The sequence below is a fragment of the Pelophylax lessonae genome (genome assembly GCF_965119305.1).
Source record: "Pelophylax lessonae genome assembly, chromosome: 2".
Classification (NCBI taxonomy): Eukaryota; Metazoa; Chordata; class Amphibia; order Anura; family Ranidae; genus Pelophylax; species Pelophylax lessonae.
In genome coordinates, this window is record NC_138769.1 from 697,114,555 (window position 1) to 697,131,571 (window position 17,017).

At 43.8% G+C, this 17,017-nt stretch overlaps 1 protein-coding gene across 1 annotated transcript in view; it reads right to left on the bottom strand.

Moving 5' to 3' along the window:
• Positions 1-255: 255 nt before the first annotated feature.
• Positions 256-17,017, bottom strand: part of CCDC83 (coiled-coil domain containing 83) — a 65,611-nt gene continuing 48,849 nt past the window's right edge. The window contains exons 8-10 of the mRNA XM_082247130.1: positions 15,339-15,436; positions 7,390-7,484; positions 256-570 (exon numbers count right to left, since the gene is read on the bottom strand). Of these exons, the coding sequence (XP_082103256.1) occupies positions 391-570; positions 7,390-7,484; positions 15,339-15,436 (373 nt within the window). The 3' untranslated portion in view covers positions 256-390. The remainder of the gene's footprint in view (positions 571-7,389; positions 7,485-15,338; positions 15,437-17,017) is intronic.

Sequence of the window (17,017 nt, forward strand, 5' to 3'; positions counted from 1 at the left end):
GGCCAATGACACATTGGCTTGGGGGATTGCATAAACCTATAGATGTGTGTGGAGCCTAGCTATGAAGTCTGGGAAAGTCAAAGTTATAAAAGATTATGGGTTCGCTTGAAGGGTAACTTCCCCAACCCCCCTTCCAGCAAAGGTGTTAATACACCTTAAATGGTTATGCTTTGGAATTTGATCATTTTCCTTTTAAATAAACTGGAAGCCAGCTTTCATGTAAAAAAGGTCAGAATGCCTATCTTGGGAAACTCACATTGGAGGTACAGAGACATAATAGACTTTCCTGCCATTGTCCCACTTGGAAGATAACAAAGATACAGCTGAATGAAATTCACATTTATTCTACATACAGTAACTTTTTACAGGCTGGGAAGAGTAACATTTTAGTTAGGATGGAAAAGCTGATTTTATCATCCTTGCTGTAACTGGCCATTTTAGTTTATTCTGACAGGATGGTCTTTCGGTCTGATCAGGATTTTTGGCCTCTGCACTCTCCTTGTGTAGTGGCACAGCTTGTCCTTCGATGCTTAACAATTTTAGCTCCAGTGGGCCCAGGTGTAAGTATTCCTGCAACACAAAATGGGTGTTTGTTAGAGCTTCTGGCAGTAAATCAGCAGCTTTTTATAACCCTTTTTTTTTTTCCCCAGAAGTTAATAAAGCCTAAATGCCTAGGCTAAATTTAGCAGTATATATCTGGTAAGTATGAGGCTTGGGTTGTCCACCTTAATCCTTTTTGGAGAATATTTGGTTTACTGTGTTAATAAGCCCTGCAGTTTGTGTTCTAAACCAGTGGTCTCCTAACTGCGGCCCGGAGACTGGAGGTGGCCCCTTGCCTGTCTTTATCCGGCTCCTGGGGCACTATTCCCCCAATGATACCAATGAAGGGGCACTCCATCTCCCCCCCCCCCCCCCCAAATACCAAATGTGATGCAAGTAAAATGCCTACTCCCACTGGCCTCAGTCCAACCCCCCTAAAGTTTGAAGAACAATAAACTGATCCCTTGTGTTTAGAAAGTTTGGAGATCCCTGTTCTAAACTGAGAAGTGTACCTCTTTTTAAAATATACTTATGTTAGACGATTACAGCGTTAAACAGACACGCTGCAAGCTGAAACCATCTGAATGAAGGCATCAACTTCATTATGTCATAGCTTAAAATGATCAGGAACCACTTTCAACAGCTTTGATCCTCTAATGATCGGAAACAAAGCTTGAATATAAGTGCAGTGTTGGAAGTTCACCTAAAATGTATCTATAAACCACTTTTCTCTTTCGTTCATTGACAGACACAGCCCCTGATATTCTTAACCATTGGGTTATACTGCCCCCTACAGGAGTAGGACATTAGGCAGAAAAAGTCTGTCTACGCCTATGGGCAGTCCCAGGGGGTATACTCCTGTCTGCTATGGGTTTCTGCCTGGTCAGGAGAAAGAACCTAGTTCCTTGCTGTGATCTCTGGTCCTGGCAATTTTTTTTTTTTCCTCCTGGATTTCTCCTGTGAGATCTACGATCATCTGCTGGACTAGGTGACAGGCTGCATAATTTAGATCCAGTGGTCACCCCAGTTTGGCCAGCGAGCGCACGCAGAACTCTGCGCTAGGTGACCTTGACATAGCCCCAATGGACGGGGGCTGGCCTGCGAGGGTAAATGCCTCACGAGTTCGCATACGCCCGGGTCTTGGCCCGAGTTTCAGCATTCCTCCTGGCCGATAGCCCCCCTGTTTGGATGGAGAGAGGTTCTGTCTGGAGCGGTGCCCTCCCAGGTCCTGGTATGGTGAGTAGCTGTCCCCTGCCCCCCCCCTCCACCTGGAGGGTTTTGGGGTGGAAGTGGCCCCTCCTCGGGATGTTCAGAAGCCTGGTTTCTCCTCCTTACCGTCAGGCACCCTCCTTTCATCTGTCCCCCCATCCTCCCCCTCCTCCACTTATGCTGGGGCTGTTTGGGTGGTCTGGTCCACCTGGGGTGAGGGCAGGGCGCTTTACTGGCCATGGGGGCTGGCGACTCAATGATCAGCTATTTAGGGGAGTGGTTGTACCTGGTGGGGGGCTCTTGTCCTACCTGGGTCAGTCTCTGAGGCCTAGGGGTCCCTCCTGGAGCCACCATTTTATTGTAGCCTGTGTTTCTATGCATAAAGGCCATGTTTGTCCTGTCCAGTGGCCATTTTGTGGTGGTTTGCTGTTGAAATTAGCGGTGGCCATGACAGTGGAGCCCTTCCTCATCCGCTGTTGTTAACTCCTTGATCCTTTTACTGTCTGATTGCCGCGCGTGCAGGGCAGAATATACTGGTGGCTGCAGGTGCCTATTTCTACTTGATAAGTCTGGTGGGGTTCCCAAATGTGCCAGTCACCAGCGTTTTCTCCACTTTGCCGTGGGAGAGAAGCATTATCAGTTTGTGACGTTACCCTTTGATCTCGCCTCGGGTCTTCACAAAAGTGTTAGCCCAGGTGCTAGCTTTGTTACGCCAACGGGGGATTGTGGTGCTGGGCTACTTGGATGATCTGTTACTGCTCTGGTGGAAAACCTGGAGATAACCATACAAACTATGCGCTGGTTCTGTCCACAAAGCTGGACTATCTCGGCCTGACTCTGGACTTGGCCTTAGCCAGAGTGCTCCTTCCTCTGAACAAACTCCAAATATTGCATGCTGCAATTCATCTGCTGTCCAGCAGATGGTCATCCCTCCAGTTTTGCATGCAGGTGCTGGGCCTGATGGGGTCTACCTTTTTTGAGGCGGTTCCGTTTGCACAGTTCCATATGAGGTCCCTGCAAAGGAAGATTCTGGCCAAATAGGACAATATTGTGTGTATTTATTGAAGTCCTCTTTTTTGAAAAGTGTGTTGATGTAGTGTAGGTAATTAGCCCTTTTTTGCACTCCTATGAATATCGATTAATTTTTAGTGTGAGAAGGGTAGAGTCTAAATCGTTTATTTTATGTATTGGGTTTCTCTGCCTTCCCCTCCTCGATATTTAATCTAAGGTACACATGGTTTGTAGGACCTTAAGGACTTGTACTGTATATGATGTTTGGGTAATCCCTGAAAGCCTAACTGCAGGTTTAGTTTTGGCCAAGCTCGCCCAGATTAACTATTTCCTATATGCACTGATGTGGCTACTTTCAGCACTGTATTCATCTGCATATCATATACAGCACTGTGTTGTGATTCAAAGGAAGCCTTGTATTTTTATCAATGAATACAGGGCTTTCTCTGATTGGTGGTTAAAAGGATAATGCCACAGCCTGGAAAACAATATAAAGGAACAGGGCAGAGTCCATAGTGTAGTAATTAAAATTAAAACATTTTTTAGATGTAGCCAAATCCGCCTAGCCTGGAGAAGACTGTTCCTTCACACCTCCACCTCCTACCCTGACCATGAGCAGTGGAAGGAGAATACTGCCAGGAGGAGAGGACACAAGGGGTTGTTTTACTAAAACTGGAGAGTGCAAAATCTGGTGCATCTCTGCATAAAAACCAATCCCCTTCCAGTTTTTTGTTAAAGCTTAATTGAACAAGCTGAAGTTAGAAGCGGATTGGCTACCATGCACAGCTGCACCAGATACTGAGTGCACCAGTTTTAGTAAATCAACCCCACTGAAGAAATTTATCAGACGTCTTTGCTCATTCAGGTAATGGGAGTCGTCAGGAACATGTTTTGCAGAAGAAAGAAACCAACCTTCTTCAATCTGCTCTAGAGGACTACCTTCCCGCCCATTTATGTATTCGCCAATAGTAGATAAATAGACATGGGGTAGTCCTATAAATCAGGCTGATAAAGAGGATTTGTTGCACCCCCAAAACGTTTTCCTCATGACTAACATTACCTAAAGGGGTGAAGCCTGCCAATGAACCCCCATGTTTCCATTCCAGCAATGTGAGGGGGGGGTGCGTTAAACATTAGGTTGTTTAGGTGCCTGCTGTGACAAAAAAAAAAAAAAAAAAAAATCAGCTTAACAAACAAATTGTCAGTAACAAGTGAAAATACCTAAAATTTAGCCCCATAAGCATGAGTAAAAAAAAAAAAAAACTCACTAAGGAAATTAAAACCCCAAAACTGCAGCCTGAAACCAAAGCCCACTGTTTTAAAGTTGGAAGTATTAGGGCAAAAAAAGCCATATCAAAATAAACAATGGAAAGCAAGCCTTGCAGTGAAAAAAAAAAAAAAAGATTTGTATGGATGGATGGATGGGAGAGCAGCTAAAAGCTGTACAAAGAGCTAGCAATCAAAATGAAAGTACAATTTCCTACCAGACTCTAATCTCTCCCTATGTTTTCTCTACAACACTTTCCAATTCACTGACACTATAACTGCTGTGTGCGTCCCCCTTTAAAGTAAGAGAGCTGGCTTATCCAAAAGCCCCCTTATTGGCTCTTCTAAGCCAAAGTTTAGAGGTCAAGCAGTGCATTATGGCTTAAAAAAAAAAAAAAAAAAAAAAAATCTCCAGGCAAATCTGCACAAAAATGCCCTGGCACCCAGTAATCTGGAACTCCCGGGATTTGCCTCAAACCCATGGTAGCGGTGAACCTAGACCCCATCCTTAGTTTGCAGTGACCCTAATTTGCCAGGCTGTGTCAGAGTGGTTTAGGTACCTCCAAAGGGATTTCTCCTCAACTGTGATAAACTCCTCTTCAGAAAAGTTGGAGCAAATGCCTGGAGCCTTAAGCCTAGTACACATGCAACGATTATCGGCCGACCGATCGTCCGTCTTTAGTCCAGAGTGGTGTTTTGTTGGTTGGAATGTGCTCTAGACTGCACACAAATTTTCTCGCTCGACAAAACTCTACTTAAGAAGTGATGTCATGTGTTGGTTTGCTTTCTTTGTGTTCTTTCTTCTCTGAGCATGCCCAGTCTTGCGCATTAGATTTTTCCCTGTCGAAATCTGTACTGACTGCACGAAAATCGGCTGTGTTTTGACGGCGGTCAAAAATTTTATAGCCTGCACACCAGATTTTTTTCGGCCGAAAAGTCGGAGTCGGTTGTCGGAAGCATCATACTAACAAGCCGAAAATCGGCAGATTGGTGGTCGGACGAAAGTTCCCTGCCGTTTTTCGACACGTGTGTACGAGGCTTTATGCTTCAGATGAACTATTTAAACTATTATCCTGTATGGATCTTCTGTCCATACATATGTGCAAGGCATCATGGTTGTACTACTGGCATGCTGATGATATAGTTAAAAAGCATCTGACAAGGCTGGCCTTCAGAAGACGTCAAAATTGAGAGCGATTTGTCATTTTTCCCTTGCGAGTGGAGTCTTCCCCTCTGCCAGTGAGATGGCACCTTAAATCTTGGTATGAAGCATCAGGTTAATCTTCCATGCTCTCCCTTCTAGTCTTGCTGACAGGTTTCCCTGTCAAGTAGGGGGCCCCTCGTGCTTCTAGAAGCACCGGAGCTGTGGGCAGCCCCAGATCCACTTTGTGAGGCTTGAGGTTTTTTTTTTTTTCTTACCCTTTAGTTGGACTGCTGACCAGCTGTATGTGAATTCCTGTGTCCCTCAGTAGATGAAACAGAAAATGGGATTTTTGTATTTACCATAAAATCCATTTCTTGGAGTCCATTGAAGGATACAGGTCTCATCCCTCTGTGTTCTTGCTGATGTCTTTAGTACTTCTTTACCACAAAACTGAGACATGCTGGGTAGAGGAGGGATTCTACTGGGACAGGCTTAGGTTTTTCTTTCTGTTTGGCAGTGTCCAATTCTCCTGTAGACCTAAACCCCAACTGTATCTTAATTTCTTTGTCCCTCAATGGACTCCAAAAATGGACTTTATGGTAAGTAAAAAAATCCAATGGAGTCTAGATGTAAATTGTCTTCTTAATCCATTGTTCAGATCTTCTGTAGTCAGGGCAGTAATTTCTTCTTGTGTTCTGGAAGATCCTGACCACAGAAGCCAGCTTATTGGCTACTGGGTAGTCCTTGGGCACCTTGTTGGTTTTTGGTGGAATATTACCTTCTGATCAACATCTTGGAGTTTTTGGCAATTTGGACCATCCAGTAAGAGGGCCAATCTGGATCCAGTCAGACTATGCAATGGCATCCATCAATCCTCAGGGAGAAACAAGAAGTTTCACTGTAGCAAAAGAGAAGGCCAATCCTGTCCTTGGCAGAACTTCATATTCAATCTTGTCAGCCCTTTACATTACCAATGTAGACAACTGACCGGCAGATTTTCTCAGCCAGCAGCGTCCGGACCCAGGTATTGGGCCCAGGTATTTGCTCCCAGATGTGTTCCAGGATTCTCATGGTACTGCTTTGCTAAAAAAAAAACAGGCATACTGATAGTAGGAGGGGTTAAACTTTGGGCAGGCCTACAGGTAATTTGTTTGACAGTGTCAATCTTCCTGTAGGTTGAAGTATAACCCAAAAGTTTAGGGCTTCCTGTGTTCCTCAATGGACTCTTAGATAAGGATTTTGCGGTGAGTACAAAAATCATATTTCTCTCAGAGGAAGATTCCTATAAACTGAACTCGTAAGCTGGATACACACTATACAACTTTTGTTGTTAAATTTCCTTTAGATTTACCTTCAACTATGTAGTGCAAGGGCCTGCCTGACTGCAAACAAATTGAAAGTCTTTAGGTTTGACCTCAAATTATATGATTTTAGTAAATCTGAAGGAAAAAAAAATCTAAAGACAATTGTATAGTGTGTATCCAGCTGTAGGGCTCTTTCACACTGGTGAACTCAAGCTCGGTTCACTATGATGCGATGCGGGAAGGCTGCGAACTCGCAGCCTGTTCCCGCATCGCACACGCACCCCCGGCAGTTCACACTGCCATATGCGATCCGCTGGGGGTGTCAATGTAATGTTAACGACACCCCCAGTTTGATCGCATATCGCAGTGCAGTGCAAATGATGCAAAAATGAATACACCCCATAACAAAAACTACTACATCCAGTATTTTTGTATGACCTCCATGATTGTAAGGACAGCACCAAGTTGTCTAGGCATGGAATGAACAAGCTGGCAGTATATTGCAGCATCTTTTTTTTTTTTTTTTCCCATGCTTCAAGAACGATCTCTTTTTAGAGCCTGGATGCTGAATGGAGAGTGATGCTCAACTTGTCTCTTCAGAATTCCACATAGGTATTGGATTGAGTTTAGATCAGGACACATACTTGGCCACTGAATTACTCCCACCCTGTTCTTCACAAATGCAAAAATGGCCTTAGATGTGTATTTTGGATCATTGTCATATTGGAAAAGTGCACGATGACCAAGTGATGGTAGCATCTTCTCTTCGAAATAGAGCAGAACATCTGAGCAGTTTATAAAAAATATCTTTTCTTGTCTAGCTGTGATTTTTGCTAAACTCTTGGGGACATGAGATGTGACATCACACATACAACGGTAATGTGCATAGTGCAGTCATATGGAGATTCCACTTACTTTGAAATCCTTTTCATCCTCGTGATGTAAGTGTTTCAGATCAAGAGAGAGCTGGGAATCTCCACCCTCAGAGGTGGGGAGCTGCCTGTCTTCACCTAGAAGCAAAAGATAAATGATACAGATATCCATGTTCTGCTTTTTTGGTTCAAATTAAAACCAGAATGCTCCCTTGGAAGCAACATAACACCTACTATACACACAAAGCTCCAGCTAAACAGTCCACCAATATAAAGCCAATGGGTGCAGACAAGTTTGTGATTTCTCTCTGCATTCCCCATCTCTGGATACACATTGTGCACTCAGTTAAAATAGCCTTTTCTAAGAGAAATATGGGAACTTCCATTGCAGATCCCTTCTGAGAATGCTGTTGACCCTCCAGCCTCTCTACTGGAAGCTCTCATCTATAATCCGATCTTGCTGATGCATGTTGCCACACTTTTTCGGAATTTCTTTTTATTTGCCATTATTACTTTCAACGGTTAATATATGCGGTATTAATCCTTGTATGAGTTTGGGGTCTTTTATAACCGTATCTATTTAGTTGCACGGAGGTGAGGTTTTGGACAACTGTCCTCACCCTAGTCTCCCTTCCAATTCCACCCATTTTTCGGCTACTGTTCATTATATTTATTACTTTATTTATTTCAGGTTATTTGAAGTTTTTTGTCCTATATTAGGTTTGGCAATCCTACCAGGCTCTTTGCTCCAACTACAGCGCACCGATCCCCCTCGTTATTATTCCTTCTAGCCTTTAAGGCTTGATTCATCATAAGTTTCTTTCACCTGAAATATCTCTCTCAGGTACGTATTCTGTTTAATATATGATTGCAGCTCTGCTCATCCCATTAGAATACCCCATTCTACCATAATATGAAGCCTTGGTCCCTACGTTTGGCTCTATGTCTGCGGGCCTGGCTAGCACTCCCAAGCATTCAGGCTCCTTTTTTCCCCCCCTTTTCATTTCTACCCTTTCTCCCTTTCTGGTTCACTTTTATCTTCCCCCCCCCCCCTTTTCTTTCTTCTTTCTTCTTTCTTCTCTGCCCTCTTATCCTTACTTTCTTTTTCTATTATCTCTTGGTCCTCTGGTGTGACAAGGGTATGGCACGTAGCCTCAAATGTAACCATGTGTTGACTGGTCATTAGATCTATTCAGTCATGACTATATAATAACTCTTATAAAAATGTAAACATTTTGTCTATATATAAGGATATTCATTGTCATCGCTTTGTCCTTATGCAGATGTTTGCCTTCATCATATGCTCCAGAAGAAGCTTACTAGGTTAAGCGAAACATGTAGGGCAGCTGGGATTCAACCTAACATCTGCATCTACTATGTACAGACGACCCTTTGGAGACGGCTATCCCTTCTCCAGGGCCGCCTCATGAACACAGGTCATTCTTGTATCACTTGTGACTGCTGTACAAATAATCAATACCTGATAAGGCTATGTGATTTGCACAACTGTTTTGAGGCTTTGCCGCCTTATTGTAATAATTGATGTACATGATATGTTGTCCTTTTTATATGTTTCTTCTTTTGTGTTTTGCTATTTATGTGCTTTTGTAAATTTTCTAATAAAGAATATACTATTTTAATATTGGTGCCTATAAAGTCCAATCTCTTCCCTCCACTTTCATCACTTTATAATCCGATCTTAACAAACATCAGTTTTGGAGTGGTCACTGAACCCATCCCAGGATCCTTTAGAAGGTTCTGACACTATGCTCTACAACACGTGTCAAACACAAGGCCTGCTGGCAGAAATTGGCCCAGCTGAGGCACCCCCCTTGCCTCCAACCCCACCCTGTCTCAGCAGCTGACAGCAGAGAGGAGGACAGAACTCCTCTGCCAGATTCTGCACCTCTCTGTGCAGGTGCAGCAAACCCTCGTCTCCACCTCCCCTGGTCTCAGCATTCAACAGACTTCTGCAGCTGACAGCAGTCGTCCTCCAGACCCTGCATTTTATACTTCCCATTTCCACCTCCAGCCCAGTAGCAGCACATGGTACGGGGAATGCACTGTGATGTAAAGAAGACTGTTGACTTCTGATTGGGGTGGCTCTGGACATCTAGTCTTACAGATACAACTGGCCCTATGAGAGCAACCATAATGCTGATGCAGCCCGTAATGAAATAGAGTTTGACACCCTGCTCTACATGATATCAGACACAAATATAGGAAGCTCAAAGGGCTGACTGGCAGTGATATCAAAAGCACAGAGGATAGTGTATCCATTAAAAACAGTCTTGGCTTATTCCGCACACAGTTAAAAAACAAATGAGATGAACGGTGGTTACCAGTTGATGACCAACCCCATAACACAGACATGCAGGATCTACTAGGAAACCGGGTTATCGATGAGGACCATAGGATCCACGTTGGAATATTCTTGCCAACCGCAGCAAGGAGGCGGGCAGGTACACATCACCAGAAGTGACGTAGCCAGAACCTGTGGTGGTGGACACTTAGACTGTGACACAGCAGAGAATCACGCCGATTGCCAGGATAACATGTTTTTGGGGCATGCCTCTTTGTTAAATCTACTGTTCTGGTAACCACCAATCATCAAATTTGTTTTTTAATTGTGTAAGGAATAAGCCAAGACTGCCAGCCAGCCCTTTAAGCTTCTATATTTGTGTCTGATATCTTGTAGAGCACCAGTTACCAGAACAGTGGATTTGACAAAGGGGCGTGCCCCGAAACATGTTATCCTGGCAATCGGCGTGATTCTCTGCTGTGTCATAGTCTGAGTGTCCACCACCACAGATTTCCTTGTTCTGGCTGCCTGCCTCCTTGCCGCGGTTGGTGAGAATATTCCAACGTGGATCCTACAGTCCTCATCGATATCCCGGTTTCCCAGCATATCCTGCATGCCTGTGTTATGGGGTTGGTCATCAACTGGTAACCACCGTTCATCTCATTTTGTTTTTTAATTGTGTGTGGAATAAACCTAGACTGTTTAAATGGATACACTGTCTTCTGTGCTTTTGGGCTTTTGATATCACTGCCAGTCAGCCCTTTGAGCATAGCTCCCTACTGTCCCTGATTTTGAGGGACTGTCCCTCTCTTCTCATTTGTCCCTCATTTTGGTATGATCTACAGTATCTCTCAAAGGGAAGTACACCCTTCACATTTTTGTAAATATTTGATTCTATCTTTTCATGTGACAATGTAAAATGTAGTGAGTGTACAGCTTGTATATCAGTGTAAATTTGCTGTCCCCCCTCAAAAAAACTCAGCACACAGCCATTAATGTCTAAACCGCTGGCAACAAAAGTGAGTACACCCCTAAGTGAAAAATGTCTAAATTGGGTCCAATTAGCCATTTTCCTTCCCCAGTGTCATGTGACTTGTTAGTTTTACAAATTCTCAGGTGTGAATGGGGAGCAGGTGTGTTGAATTTGGTGTTATCACTCTCACGCTCACATACTGGTCACTGGAAGTTCAACATTGCACCTCATGGCAAAGAACTCTCTGAGAATCGGAAAAAAAGAATTGTTGCTCTACATAAAGATGGTCTAGGCTATAAGAAGAGTGCCAAGACCCTGAAACTGAGCTGCAGCACGGCAGCCAAGACCATACAGCAGTTTAACAGGACAGGTTCGACTCAGAACAGGCCTTGCCATGGTCGACCAAAGAAGTTGAGTGCACGTGTTCAGCGTCATATCCAGAGGTTGTCTTTGGGAAATAGACGTATGAGTGCTGCCAGCATTGCTGCAGAGGTTGAAGGGGGGGGGGGGGGTCAGCCTGTCAGTGCTCAGACCATACGCCGCACACTGCATGGCTGTGGTCCCAGAAGGAAGTCTCTTCTAAAGATGATGCACAAGAAAGCCTACAAACAGTTTACTGAAGACAAGCAGACTAAGGACATGGATTAATGGAACCATGTCTTGTGGTCTGATGAGACCAAGATAAACTTACTTGGTTCAGATTGTGTCAAGCGTGTGTGGCGGCAACCAGGTAAGGAGTACAAGTGTGTCTTGCCTGCAGTCAAGCAAGGTGGGACTGGGAGTGTCATGGTCTGGGGCTGCATGAGGGTTGCCGACACTGGGGAGCTACAGTTCATTGAGGGAACCATGAATGCCAACATGTACTGTGACATACTGAAGCAGAGCATGATCCCCTCCCTTCGAAGACTGAGCCACAGGGCAGTATTCCAACATAACGACCCCAAACACGCCTCCAAGATGACCACTGCCTGGCTAAAGAAGTTGAGGGTAAAGGTGATGGACTGGTCAAGCATGTCTCCAGACCTAAACCCTATTGACCGTCTGTGGGGCATCCTCAAACGGATGGTGGAGGAGTGCAAGGTCTCTAACATCCACCAGCTCTGTGATGTTGTCATGGAGGAGTGGAAGAGGACTCCAGTGGCAACCTGTGAAGCTCTGGTGAACTCAATGCCCAAGAGGGTTAAGGCAGTGCTGGAAAATAATGGTGGTCACACACAATATTGACACTTTGGGCCCAATTTGGACATTTCCACTTAGGCGTATACTCACTTTTGTTGCCAGTGGTTTAGACATGAATGGCTGTGTGTTGAGTTATTTTGAGGGGACAGCTAATTTACACTGTTATACAAGCTGTACACTCACTACTTTACATTGTAGCAAAGTGTCATTTCTTCAGTGTTGTCACATGAAAAGATATAATAAAATATTTACAGAAATGTTGGGGGTGTACTAACTTTTGTGAGATATTGTATATAGTTGTACAAAAAATGTGCAACTATTTATAAAAAAAAGTGTTTCCCACTGCTAAACCTTTCATCCAATTTCTAAATTGCTGCATTTGTAGATTTCAAAAGCCAGTATAAAGGGATAGTAGTGGTAAAAAAAAAAGCACTTGCAGGTTTAACAAATTATTTTTTTATGTAATCCTCCTTTAAGGGGGCGTGACAGGGGGTGTGTCCTATATCTACATACTTTTGCTAATAGGTGTCCCTCATCTCAGAAAGTTGGGAGGTATGCTTTGAGGTCTTCATATCATATCGTGCATATATGACACCCACATATCATTTCAGAAGTGCCATGTCAGAGTTATGGTCTCATGCGTTTCTCGCCACTATCCCAGTGGTCACTCTGAGGCAGCCCTTCTGGATCAATAATGGCGATGGACTTTTCATCAAGGTGGAGTCAGTCTAGTGTCTTACAAGGCTGTTTACAAATATAAAAGCACTGCTTTTTTTAGGCTGAATTCACGCAGTTCTATGCATTATAGTGTGTGTGGGGTAATACCCAGGACTTTTTTCAGTAGGAATGCAGGGGAACGCTGTTCCTGCACCTCCAGCACAAAATGTTTGTAATGGCAAAGGGTGCTTGAGTGTACTGAAGGGTCTACTGTTGCTGGCTGCTGGGGGATCTATTGTTGCTGAGGAGGTCAGTTGCTACTCGGAGGGATCTGTTATTGCTGGCTGCTGGAGGGTCTGTTGATGCTGATGGGTGTATTGCTGCTGAAGTGGATCTATTGCTGCTGGGGAGGTATTTTGTTGCAGAGGGGGGGGGGGGGTTGTTGCTAGGGGATTTATTGTTACTGACTGCAGGGGGTCTATTTTACTGCTTTTCTTGTTAGCATTAACAAATTCCATACAAAGTACTTAGCACCACAAAATACTTGTTTCTGTATTCTCTAAAAGGAGTGGTATTGGGAGGTGGGTAGGGGGCGGAATCAAGGGACGGTGCTTGAAGATAGGTAGGTAGTAGAGCTAAGGGGTGACCTGGAAGGGGATTGTAGCATGCACCTATTCTATGTAAAAAAAAAAAAAAAAAACCCTGGAAATACCTATAAGTAGATGTGTATGGACCCATAAAGTTTCCCTGTTAACCACTTGCTGACTGCCTACCACATATTTACTGTGGCAGGTCGGCTCTATTGCGCAAACTCATGTACCTGTACGTAATTTCGTGCAATACCCACTGGGTAGCGCGCCCACGCCTTCTGAGGCGTGATCATGTGCTGATTGGACACGGGGTGCCAATCAGCGGGTCTGGCAGACCCAATGTTCGCCGCCACCCACGATTGTTCCCCAGAGAGGCAGAACCGTGATCTGCCTATGTTAACAAGGCAGATCGCCATTATGACGGAAGCAGCAACACCGATTTCTGTCTTCATCCAGTCAGACCATCTCCCACACAGTTAGCAAGCACCAGCTAGGAGCACACTTAACCCTTTGATCGCCCCTGATGTTAACCCCTTCCCTGCCACTGTCATTTATACAGTAACCGTGCATATTTTTAGCAATGATCACTGTAATAAGGTCACTGGTTCCCAAAAAAGTGTCAGGTAGGTGTCCTATTTGTCCGCCACAATGTTGCAGTCCTGCTTAAAAAAAAAAATCGCTAGTCGCCCCCATTACTAGTAAAAAATAAAATAAAAACGCCATAAAATTATTCCAGAGTTTGTAGACGCGCAAACCAATCAATATACACATATTGGTATTTTGTTTTACCAACAATATGTAGCTGAATATATATTGGCCTACATTTATTAATAAATTTGAATTTTTAAATTTTTTTTTTATTGGATATGGTTTATAGCAGAAAGCAAAAAATATATACATTTATTCCAAATTGTCGCTTTATATATAGCGCAAAAAAATAACAACCGCAAAGGTGATCAAATACCACCAAAAGAAAGCTATTTTTAGGGAACAGTGTTGCACGACTGCGCAATAGTCAGTTAAAGTAACGCAGTGCCGTATCGCAAAAAATGACCTGGTCAGTAGGGGGTAAAACCTTCCAGTCCTTAGGTGGTTTAAAACACATGTGAACCAGACATAAAATTGTATTTTTACTTGTAGTGCCAAATAGAATCAGCCAACCTTCAAGGAGTATATTGCCAGCTTTAAATTGGCCATATACTGCTGAATTTAAAGAGGTTGTAAACTCGTTTTTTTTTTTTTACACCCTGCAAGAGAAAGACATAATGAGCTAGTATGCATCGCATACTAGCTCATTATGCAATACTTACCTTAGGACGAGCCCCCGCCGTGCCGCTCACTCACCTCTATGACGGGCGACATGTTCAGTCGCCCGTCTTCCGGGATCGCGGCATCCGGCCATCTGATTGCCCGGAGCCGCGGTGACGTCACTCCCGCGCACGCGCGCGGGAGCCGACAGTCACGGCACGGGGCTCTGAAGGAACGGCACGATCGGCCGTTCCTTCAGAGCGCATGCGCCAGTGACGTCACTGGCTGCATGTAAGGTAAATAGGTAAGCCTTATCATAGGCTTACCTATAGGTACAAGTGTCCGAGGAGGGTTTACTTCCTCTTTAAACTGCCAAATCTCCACAGTAGGGACTATTTGTTCTGTAGTGCAAGATAGAAAACAGCTAGAACTTGAGAATAAAGCCTCGTACACACGCAACGAATTTCCGCCAACCGGTCGTCCGTCTTTTGTCCAGAGTGGTGTCTGTTGGTTGGAATGTGCTCTAGACTGCACACAAATTTTCCCGCACGACAAAATTCTACTTCAGAAGTGATGTCATGTGTTGGTTTGCTTTCTTTGTGTTCTTTCATCTCTGAGCATGCCCAGTCTTGCTCATACGATTTTCCCCTGTCGAAATCCGTACTGACTGCACGAAAATTGGACGTGTTTTGACGGTCGACAAAAATTTTATAGCCTGCACACCCGAATTTTTTCGGCCGAAAAGTCGGAGTCGGTTGTCAGAAGCATCATACTAACAAGCCGAAAATCTGCGGATCGGTCGTCGGACAAAAATTTACGGCCGGATTTCGACGCGTGTGTACGGAGCTTAACAACGGCAGACAACACAGGGCAACTCTGAATTTCCTACAAGATCAACAGGTTTTTTTTTTTTTGCACTTCTTAATAAGATATAATACTCTCAATGATAAATTTAACAGACCAAACGTTGGGCAAAAAAGAAAAGATCATCGTTGGAGTTTACATACACTTAACTGACAATTTACTTTACATCTATGACAAACCTTCATCATCAGAGGTTGTATCCTGATCCTGTTTGACCAATCTGTCCTCCATATCTTCTGGTGGATCCAACCCAACACCCTGTGTTAGGAAGACATTCCTGGAAGAGATGGGGAAGTAGAAGAAAACTGTGTTCTGGGTTTCCCAGTCAAATTTTATTTAGGAAAAATTCCACATCTGAATTAATAACACTTCTGGTTTTATTATTCTACAGCGGTCTGGGCGTTCTGAACCCATATACAGTGCAAAAGGCAACTAGACGGATGAATAAACCTTATCTCATATACCAGCTCATTTCAAAGAGAAGCAAAATAGTAACTGATGAGATCACAGGATCAATTCTATACACTGATATACAATGGCACAAATGCCTATGTATAGAAATACGATTATATACAACCACACCAGTGTATACAAGCATGCATTCATGTATACATATTCTTACACACACTTACTGTACATACATCAAATAACACATTTACAAATATACAGACATCCATTTTCCAATGCCTCATTTACACGGGTGGCTGGGGACCAGTAAAAAAGAACAGGGCAGCTTTGATACCCCTTTTCTTCCCAACTGTGCGGTGTGGCTTGGCAAAAATTAAACCACAGGTTGTGTTCCTTGGGCAGTACCTTTTCAAGTGAAAGGGGCCATGCAACAACAACAGGAGATTGCAGTATGATGGTGCGGCCGTTCAAGGGTTAAAACAGGTGGTGAGGCGCAAAGTGTTGTCTCTGAGCTGCCTGTCAAATGCCTCCAAAAAATTATCAACTGTGGATCATTTTTCAGAGGGGTGGTGAACACCACCACAAGTGCAAACAAGCCCAACTCCAGCCCAATTTTTTTTATTCTACCCGAGTGGGGTAGAGTGACTTTTTATTAGTGATCGACCGATATCGGTTTTTCGTTGCCGATACCGATATTTTGGTCATTGCATATCGGTATTGGCCAATATTTTCATTTTTTTTTTTTACTTGACAGGTATTCTTATGGAGGGACCTGGGGGTCTAAAAGACCCCAAACCCCTCCTCTGCACTTTAAAGCATTCAAAACGCCAAGTTTGGCTGTTTTGAATGCTGTCAGTTTTTTTAATCCGGCGCCGAGTACCCGGAAGGGATGTCATGACATCACTTCATTGCTTATATCTTTAATTTGTACATATGTGCATGGCATGTTCAATAACATCTGTAAATGGAATTATGCTATGTGACATCATTTTACCCTTACATGAGCAATATTTGTAATATCGGCAATATCGGCCAGTTCCGGGGCCGATACAGATATATCAGCAAAAGTCAATATCGGCCCTCGATATATCAGCCTTGCCGATAATCGGTCGATCCCTACTTTTTATGTCTTTCTGTGACTCCAATAGGGAGATTCTCACTTGTTTCCCGTCCCCGTCCACACAGGAAATGATGGGGTGGTGGCTTCAGGAGGACAAGAAGGAGCACAGAGCCATGAAAAGACACAAAAACCAAGTCAAAAGCCGCATTCCTTTCTCGCTCCTATAAAAAAGCTTTTGTCTGTCTCCACATTGGAGAGATTTCCCATCACTTTGTGACGTGAAAGGAAGCAAGAGGAAATTTCCTCTCCTCCTAATTAGGGTTGCCACCTCATTCCTTTAAAACCGAACACATATTACTTACACAGGTTCTGTGGCTGGTTAAAGCGGAG